General features: G+C 47.6%; 1 protein-coding gene across 1 annotated transcript; it reads left to right on the top strand.

The window, feature by feature from the left end:
• The first annotated feature begins 263 nt into the window (after nucleotides 1–263).
• Nucleotides 264–1,403, top strand: LOC121536126 (zona pellucida-like domain-containing protein 1). Its single transcript, XM_041843417.1, has one exon. The coding sequence runs from the start codon at nucleotides 264–266 to the stop codon at nucleotides 1,401–1,403; it is 1,140 nt and encodes a 379-aa protein (XP_041699351.1).
• The last annotated feature ends 8,823 nt before the right edge of the window (nucleotides 1,404–10,226 follow it).

Here is a 10,226-nt window from a genome sequence, read left to right as displayed (position 1 = left end):
GTTGGGTTTCATGAATTGCCCTTAGGTATGGTGCGTAGCACCCTCAACACAATGGAAATGTTTGAATACGTAGAGCAACACTGACCTTGTTTCTGTCCAATCCCAAGAAGGAGACCTGGCTATAAAAGCACCTCCATACATCTCAACCTAATCAAAAAGCTGGAAACAAGCCAACAAAGGAAACATTTTAGTTACCCAGTCAAGATATGAACACAGTAAGGAATGAAAAAATGCATCTTCTCAGCTTTTTTATTTTGGCCATGATGGTCACAAAGAGCAGTCAACTACAATTAAGTGACTGCGAAACAAACTTAAGACGCCCAGAATACACTGACATCTCAGTAACTTGTGGCACCAAATCTATTGGCCTTGCTGTCCTCATCTGCCCTGCCATTTACACTGGCTACAATGAGTCCCTGCTTATCCTCAACAACATCATGAATGACCCAGCCTGCAAGGGAACCCTGGATGAAAGTGTGACTCCACCGCTCTTGAGGTTTGAATTCCCCCTCAACACGACCAATTCTTGTGGCAGCCTCTTCAGGACAACCAGCACTCTAGGCACAGGGATATTTTCGGACTTCTCCAACATCCAGACAGTCAACATCAGCGGTGTGATCCGATCATATGATCCCACCACGGGGACAGTCACTTACAACACTGAGCTGAAGTATTTTTACTCCTGTGCCTACTCCCTAGAGTACCTTATCAACAACACCCAGATTGATACGTCGGCATCCTCCATTGCAGTGAAGGACAACAATGGTAGTTTCATCAGCACTTTGAGCATGAATCTCTTCAGTAATGTCAATTTCACTTTACCCTTGGTCATTCCAGAACAGGGTCTTGAGCTGAGGACTGACATCTTTGCCCAAGTCAAGGCCACCAACCTGACCTCCCAATACCATGTTCTCCTGGACCGATGCTACGCCTCCATTTCTCCTCTACCCAACAGTGACAACACTTTCTTCAACCTGTTTGTCCCTTGCAACACTGACCCACTGACCATCATCCATGAGAACGGAAAGAGTCAACGCGCCCACTTCTCCTTCCCGGCCTTCCGCTTCATGAAGCAGCAGAATGAGATGAAGTCCACCTACTTTCTCCACTGCATCACCCGTCTCTGTGAGAAGAGCACCTGCAGTGTGTTCATGCAATGTAACAACAGGAGGAGAAGGGGTGTTGTTCCTGCTACCGAAGATGCAGTAACAGAGTCCAAAACCATCAGCTCCCCTCCTATCACCATCAGAGCAGAGAGCATTGCAGCATTAAAAGATCAGCAGACTGCCAGCAACAATTCAGACACTTCTACAGGTCTTGGTGTGGCAGTGTGTATCCTGGCCTTCGCCTGTATCATTGTCATTATTATGGCAGCCGTCTTCTACAGGAGACTGAACCATTAAAGGGTAGACCGTTCGACGGCACTGTCCCTTTAAATAGTGTGTTCACCTGCTGGTCTCACTACTGTGGTGGAGGACTGATCTCAGCTTATCATGCCTTTTTCACGTTTGTTTACCTTTGGCAATAGCGAGATCTTGTTTTTGTATTTGTTATCTGTCAGTCATAGCAATAATTGTGTGTATACTAAAGAATAAACAATGCATCTTTTAGAAAGTTTATGTGAAGATACTATTGACGGCTTAGCCTGAGTAGCAAGTCATATACAAGTAGTGTAACCCCAGTGCTTTAATCTTTTGATGAGATCTTGAGAATGGAGGAACATGTACAATTTACAGAATTGTAAACAGAAAACCATTCAACTAAATTGATCCTGAAATGAATTGTATCTGTGTTTGTCACAAAACAATTAAAAACACATTTGAAAGTGAATAACCCTTTAGGTATGTGTTAAATGTATCTTATTGCTTTATGCTAATAAAACATTACCACCTGCACATCTATATCAACATCACCAGCGTCCAGAATTTTGTATTCATTGACACATTTCTATTAAGTCAAGATTGAGACATCACTTTTAAAGCTAGAATCTGCAGTTGAAACAATAAAGCGTACACCCCTCCTCTGTTTTGGTGAAAAGCTGAGGGATAGGCCTAGAGAAACGTAACCACTTTAAAATTCATAGAGCTATGGATGCAAGGACTGACCAGCCATGATATCACAATTATAGTTGTATCCATGTTGAGCCTATACAGTGTTTGTTTACAAGCATTGGAGTAACACAAGCTTATATTTTGGGTTCTGGTGGGGTATGACAGTTGAATTAAGGCATTTATAAGTTATATTCTTCAAGAATCAATGGGCATATACAGATGTAAGATCTTAATTTGATCTGCACTGTGTATGCAAGGTTTAAAAAGGCTTCTAAAGTATGTAATTTCCTATTTCTACGAAAACTGTATCAACCCCTACAACAAATGTCCATTAAATGTAATACACCTGCAGAAAATAATCCTGCAGCAACAGGAAATGTGAATTATAATTAACAGTGAAGGAAAAAAGTATTTGATCCCCTGCTGATTTTGTACGTTTGCCCACTAACAAAAACATGATCAGTCTATAATTTTAATGGTAGGTTTATTTGAACAGTGAGAGACAGAATAACAACAAAAAAATCCAGAAAAACGCATGTCAAAAATGGTATAAATTGATTTGCATTTTAATGAGGGAAATAAGTATTTGACCCCCTCTCAATCAGAAAGATTTCTGGCTCCCAGGTGTCTTTTATACAGGTAACGAGCTGAAATCAGGAGCACACTCTTAAAGGGAGTGCTCCTAATCTCAGCTTGTTACCTGTATAAAAAACACCTGTCCACAGAAGCAATCAATCAATCAGATTCCAAACTCTCCACCATGGCCAAGACCAAAGAGCTCTCCAAGGATGTCAGGGACAAGATTGTAGACCTACACAAGGCTGGAATGGGCTACAAAACCATCGGCAAGCAGCTTGGTGAGAAGGTGACAACAGTTGGTGCGATATTTCGCAAATGGAAGGAACACAAAAGAACTGTCAATCTCCCTCGGCCTGGGGCTCCATGCAAGATCTCACCTCGTGGAGTTGCAATGATCATGAGAATGGTGAGGAATCAGCCCAGAACTACACGGGAGGATCTTGTCAATGATCTCAAGGCAACTGGGACCATAGTCACCAAGAAAACAATTGGTAACACATTACGCCGTGAAGGACTGAAATCCTGCAGCACCCGCAAGGTCCCCCTGCTCATGAAAGCACAAATACAGGGCCGTCTGAAGTTTGCCAATGAACATCTGAATGATTCAGAGGAGAACTGGGTGAAAGTGTTGTGGTCAGATGAGACCAAAATCGAGCTCTTTGGCATCAACTCAACTCGCCGTGTTTGGAGGAGGAGGAATGCTGCCTATGACCCCAAGAACACCATCCCCACCGTCAAACAAGGAGGTGGAAACATTATGCTTTGGGGGTGCTTTTCTGCTAAGGGGACAGGACAACTTCACCGCATCAAAGGGACGATGGACGGGGCCATGTACCATCAAATCTTGGATGAGAACCTCCTTCCCTCAGCCAGGGCATTGAAAATGGCAAAACACACGGCCAAGGCAACAAAGGAGTGGCTCAAGAAGAAGCACATTAAGGTCCTGGAGTGGCCTAGCCAGTCTCCAGACCTTAATCCCATAGAAAATCTGTGGAGGGAGCTGAAGGTTCGAGTTGCCAAACGTCAGCCTCGAAACCTTAATGACTTGGAGAAGATCTGCAAAGAGGAGTGGAACAAAATCCCTCCTGAAATGTGTGCAAACCTGGTGGCCAACTACAAGAAACGGTTGACCTCTGTGATTGCCAACAAGGGTTTTGCCACCAAGTACTAAGTCATGTTTTGCAGAGGGGTCAAATACTTATTTCCCTCATTAAAATGCAAATCAATTGAAAACATTTTTGACATGCGTTTTTCTGGATTTTTGTTGTTGTTATTCTGTCTCTCACTGTTCAAATAAACCTACCATAAAAATTATAGACTGATCTTTTATTTATTTATTTATTTATTTGTCATTTAGCAGACGCTCATATCCAGAGCGACTTACAGGAGCAATTAGGGTTAAGTGCCTTGCTCAAGGGCACATCGACAGATTTTTCACCTAGTCGGCTCGGGGATTAGAACCAGCGACCTTTCGGTTACTGGCACAACGCTCTTACCCACTAAACTACCTGCCGCCCTGTCATGTCTTTGTCAGTGGGCAAACATACAAAATCAGCAGGGGATCAAATACTTTTTTCCCTCACTGTAAATTTTTTGTAGGGGTTGATACTTTTGTTACGGCACATTTTTTTATGGAAATTAAACAGGAAAGTTCTCTGCAACTAAAGAGTTATCAAATTAATAATTCACATTTTAGTCATTTAGCAGATGCTCTTATCCAGAGCAACTTTAATGCATTCATTCAAGGTGAGGAGGGGGATTATTTAAGATACTCTTTGAAGGGGTAGAGTTTCAGGTGCTTTCAGAAGAAGGGCAGGGATTCTGCTGTCCTAGCTTCAGGGGGAAGCTGGTTCCACCTTTGTGGTGCCAGGACAGAGAAGAGCGTGGACTGGGCTGAGTGGGAGCTGCCCTCCCGTAGAGGTGGAAGGGCCATGAGACCAGAGGTGGCAGAACGTGCTCAGGTTGAGGTGTGGGTTTGAGCATAGCTTGAAGGTAGGGAAGCCAGTGGAGCGCGCAGAGGAGCAGGGTGACATGGGACAACTTGGGAAGGTTGAAAACCAGGCGGGCTGCAGTGTTCTGGATAAGTTGCAGGGGTTTGATGGCACAAGCGGGGAGCCCAGCCAACAGTGAGTTCAAATAAAATCAAAGCAAATTTTATTTGTCACATACACGTGTTTAGCAGATGTTATAGCAGGTGTAGCAAAATGCTTGTGCTTCTAGCTCCGACAGTGCAGTAATATCTAACAATTTCACAACATATACCCAATCCACACAAAAAAGTAAGGAATGGGATTTAAGAATATATACATATATGGACAAACAACGACAGAGCGGCATGGACTAAGATACAGAATAATATTATAGAATAGAATGCAGTATATACAAATGAGATGAGTAGTGCAAGATATGTAAACATTATTAAAGTGACTAGTGTTCCATTTCTTAAAGTGGCCAGTGATTTCAATAGGCAGCAGCAGCCTCTAATGTGCTAGTGATGGCTATTTAACAGTCTGATGGCCTTGAGATAGAAGCTGTTTTTCATTCTCTCGGTCCCAGCTTTGATGCACCTGTACTGACCTCGCCTTCTGGATGATAACGGGGTGAACAGGCTCGGGTGGTTGATGTCCTTGATAATCTTTTTGGCCTTCCTGTGACATTGGGTGCTGTATGTGTCTTGGAGGGCGGGTAGTTTGCCCTCGGTAATGCGTTCGGCAGACCGCACCACCCTCTGGAGAGCCCTGCGGTTGTGGGCGGTGCAGTTGCCGTACCAGGCGGTGATACAGCCGACAGGATGCTCTCAATTGTGCATCTGTAAAAGTTTGTGAGGGTTTTAGGTGATAAGCCACATTTCTTCAGCCTCCTGAGGCTGAAGAGGCTCTGTTGCGCCTTCTTCACCACACTGTCTGCGTGGGTGGACCATTTCAGTTTGTCAGTGATGTGTATGCCAAGGAACTTGAAGCTTTCCACCTTCTCCACTGCGGTCCCGTCGATGTGGATAAGGGGGTGCACCCTCTGCTGTTTCCTGAAGTCCACGATCATCTCCTTTGTTTTGTTGATGTTGAGTGAGAGGTTATTTTCCTGGCACCACACTCCCAGAGCCCTCACCTCCTCCCTGTAGGCGGTCTCGTCATTGTTGGTAATCAAGCCTACTACTGTTGTGTCGTATGCAAACTTGATGATTGAGTTGGAGGCATGCTTGACCACGCAGTCATGGGTGAACAGGGAGTACAGGAGGGGGCTTAGCACGCACCCTTGTGGGGCCCCAGTGTTGAGAATCAGCAAAGTGGAGATGTTGTTTCCTACCTTCACCACCTGGGGGCGGCCCGTCAGGAAGTCCAGGACCCAGTTGCACAGGGCGGGGTTCAGACCCAGGGCCTCGAGCTTAATGATGAGCTTGGAGGGTACTATGGTATTGAATGCTGAGCTATAGTCAATGAACAGCATTCTTACATAGGTATTCCTCTTGTCCAGATGGGATAGGGCAGTGTGCAGTGTGATGGCAATTGAAGTGGGTCTAGGGTGACAGGTAAGGTAGAGGTTATATGATCCTTGACTAGTCTCTCAAAGCACTTCATGATGACAGAGGTGAGTGCTACAGGGTGATAGTCATTTAGTTCAGTTACCTTTACTTTCTTGGGTACAGGAACAATGGTGGCCCTCTTGAAGCATGTGGGAACAGCAGACTGGGAAAGGGAGAGATTGAATATGTCCATGAACACACCAGCCAGCTGGTCTGCGCATGCTCTGAGGACGCGCCTAGGGATGTCATCTGGGCTGGCAGCCTTGCGGGGGTTAACATGCTTAAATGTCTTAATCACGTCGGCCATGGAGAAGGAGAGGCCACAGTCCTTGGTAGTGGGCCTCGTCAGTGGCACTGTGTTATCCTCAAAGCGGGCGAAGAAGGTGTTTAGCTTGTCTGGAAGCGAGACATCGGTGTCGGCGACGTGGCTGGTTTTCTTTTTGTAGTCCGTGATTGTCTGTAGACCCTGCCACATACGTCTCATGTCAGAGCCGTTGAATTGTGACTCCACTTTGTCTCTATACTGATGTTTTGCCAGTTTAATTGCCTTGCGGAGTGAGTAGCTACACTATTTCTATTCTGCCATATTCCCAGTCACCTTGCCATGGTTGAATGCGATGGTTCGCACTTTCAGATTTGCGCGAATGCTGCCGTCTATCCACAGTTTCTGGTTAGGGTAGGTTTTAATCGTCACAGTGGGCACAACATCACCTATACACTTCCTGATAAACTCAGTCACTGTTTTAGTGTATATGTCTAAATTATTTTCGGAAGCTACCCGGAACATATCCCAGTCCGCGTGATCAAAACAATCTTGAAGCGTGGATTCCGATTGGTCAGACCAGCGTTGAATAGTCCTTAGCACGGGTACTTCCTGTTTGAGTTTCTGCCTACAGGAAGGGAGAAGCAAAATGGAGTCGTGGTCAGATTTGCCGAAAGGATGGTGGGGGAGGGCCTTATAACCATCCCGGAAGTTTGAATAGCAATGGTCGAGGATTTTAGCAGCGCGAGTACAACAGTCGATATGTTGATAGAACTTCGGCAGGCTAGTCCTCAAATTTGCTTTGTTAAAATCCCTGGCTACAATATATGTGGTTTCCAGTTTGCATAAGGTCCAGTGAAGTTCTTTGAGGGCCGTCGTGGTATCGGCATGAGGGGGGATATACACGGCCATGACTATAACCAAAGAAAATTATCTTGGGAGATAATACGGTCGGCATTTGATTGTGAGATATTCTAGGTCGGGTGAACAGAAGGACTCAAGTTCCTCTATGTTACTACAATTACACCACGAGTCGTTAATCATGAAACACACACCTCCGCCCTTCTGCTTCCCAGAGAGATATTTATTCCTGTCTGCGTGATGAACTGAGAACCCATCTGGCTGGACCGATTCCGACAGAATATCCCAAGAGAGCCATGTTTCCGTGAAACAGAGTATGTTACAGGCCTTGATGTCTCTCTGGAAAGAAATCCTTGCCAGTAGTTCGTCGACTTTGTTAACTAAAGATTGAACATTAGCGAGTAGAATGCTTGGAAGCGGTGGGTGGTGTGCGCGCCTCCTAAGTCGGACCAGCAGGCCACTCCGAGTGCCTCTACTCCGCCGGCAATGTTTTGGGTCAGCCGCTGGAATCAGTTCAATTGCCCTGGGGAGAGCAAACAAAGGATCTGCTTCGGGACAGTCGTATTTCTGGTCGTAATGCTGGTGAGTTACCGCCACTCTGATATCCAATAGTTTTTCCCGGCTGTGCAGAACGCCTTCCAGAACCGGGATGAGAACTGAGGACCGCGATCGGAGACCATGATGACCAGAAGTCCATGGATCCGGAAGCTGGGCCGTCTCCTTAGCTGAGGGCAACTTAGGCAGTGGGATAAAATGGGCGGCTTTGAAAACCTATCCACCACCGTAAGGATGGTGGTGTTGCCCTCTGACGGAGGAAGACCCATGACGAAGTCCAAGGATATATGGGACCAGGGGCGGTGAGGAACAGGGAGTGGTTGAAGGAGGCCAGCCGGAGCTTGCCGCAGAGTCTTGTTCTGCGCACACACAGTAAAGGCGGCAACGAATGCGGAGTCTTCAGGAACCATGGTGGGCCACCAAAAACGTTGTTGGACGAAAGCCAAGGTCCGTGGGGAGCCAGGATGACAGGTGAGTCTTGAGGAATGTGCCCATTCCAGGACCGGAGCCGGGGCCCCCGGCTGGTCCTGGGCAGAACGCTGGAAAGGACAGCTCCCACTCCGACAACCGAGGTGTCGACCTCCACCACGAACTAACGGGATAGATTAAGATGAGAGGTGAAGTGAATCGCTGCTTGAGGTCTGAGAAAGCCCAGTCAGCTGCTTGATACCATATGAACGGAATCTTGGCAGAGGTGAGTGCAGAGAGGGGGGAAGCAAGGGTGCCGTAACCCCAGATGAAACGAAGGTAGAAATTAGCAAACCCCAGGAAACGTTGCAGCTGCACTCTGGATGTGGGTTGAGGCCAATCCACCACTGCTCTCACCTTGTCAGGGTCCATCTGAATATTCCCTGCAGCGATGACGTATCCTAGGAAGCAGATGGTGGAGCGATGGAACTCACATTTCTCTGCCTTCACCAAAAGCTGGTCCTCCAGGAGGCAGACAAACACGGTTCATCGGTTCAACATGTCACAGAGCACATCATTGACTAGGCCCTGGAACACTGCGGGAGCGTTTGTCAGTACGAACGGCATCACCAGGTACTCGTAGTGCCCACTAGCCATGTTGAAGGCTTTCCACTCGTCTCCTTCCTGTGTCCAAACCAGATGGTAGGCGTTCCGGAAGTCCAACTTGGTGAAGATGACTCGAAAGCCGAGGAGATGAGTGGTAGCTGGTAACGTATTTTAACCGTAATGTCATTAAGACCCCGGTGGTCGATACCCGGACGCAGGTTCTTGTTCTTCTTCTCCACAAAGAAGAACCCTGTGCCGGCAGGGGAGGCAGATGGACTGAGCGAGAGAGTCCTCAATGTACCCTTCCATCGCTTTGGTCTCCGGACCCGACAGGGAATAAAGTCACCCCCGAGGCGGAGCGGTGCCCGGGAGAAGGTTGATTGCACAGTTGTAGGGCCGATGCAGAGGAAGAGATGTGGCGTGGGCAGAGTTGTAAACCTCCCATAAGTCCTGGTACTCCGCGGGAACGGCAGAGAGATCCGAGGCTTTACCCAAGCACACAGGGAGATGTCCCGGGGCAGGCTGTGTCGACTTCAGACAATGTGCATGGCAAAACGGACCCGTAGCCCAGTCGATTAGGGGGTTGTGTCTCTGGAGCCATGAAAACCCCAAAACCATGGGTACATGAGGAAACTCCAGGAGCAGAAATTGCATAGCCTCACTGTGGTTGCCTGACACTCACAGGTTGATAGGAACCGTATTGTGAGTGACTCTGCCCATAGAGCGCCCATCCAGCGCTCTGACGTCCATCGGGATGGAAAGGGGTAGAGTGGAGATACCCAGCTCCAACACCAGGGTAGCGTCCATGAAACTCTCGTCGGCCCCAGAGTCAATGAGCACCCGGATGGATTTGGACTGGTCTCCCCACAACAGGGTAGCATAGAGGGGGGTTACGAGTAGAGAGAGATTGGAAACTCCCCTTATGGCTCACCAGTGTACTCGTACCTACCGATGAGCCTGGTCTTTTAATGTGCAGGTAGATAAGAAATGTCCCGTAACTCCACAATACAGACAGCTCTTAGTGTTCAGTATGCGTAAGGGCTCAGCAGGAGACAATCTAGCCCTGCCCAGTTGCATGGGCTCCGGAGGAGGCGAGTCGGCAGCCCTCGTTGATCTCCAAGGGAACTCGGGTGACACTGGACTCTCTCAGAAATGTAGACTTCGGGGATTTCCGGGATTCCTCGGAGGTGAGGTGGAATTCGAGGATGAGCGAGGGCGACAGGGACCAGACCCCCTCGCCCTCCTACGTTCCCATAGCCACCCATCGATCCGGATGGTCAAGGCTATGAGGGAGTTGAGGTCCATGGGCAGCTCCCGGGCTGCGAGCTCATCTTTAATCACCTCCGATAATCCGTAAAGGAACGTGTCAAACAGGGCTTCCGGG

The sequence above is a fragment of the Coregonus clupeaformis genome, unplaced genomic scaffold (genome assembly GCF_020615455.1).
Source record: "Coregonus clupeaformis isolate EN_2021a unplaced genomic scaffold, ASM2061545v1 scaf0236, whole genome shotgun sequence".
NCBI classification, from domain to species: domain Eukaryota; kingdom Metazoa; phylum Chordata; class Actinopteri; order Salmoniformes; family Salmonidae; genus Coregonus; species Coregonus clupeaformis.
This window is presented reverse-complemented; position numbering and strand designations above follow the sequence as displayed.

What these genes read in the sequence shown, in the direction of transcription:
- LOC121536126 (XM_041843417.1), top strand. Translation starts at nt 264, where the DNA reads ATGGTCACAAAGAGCAGTCAACTACAATTAAGTGACTGCGAAACAAAC.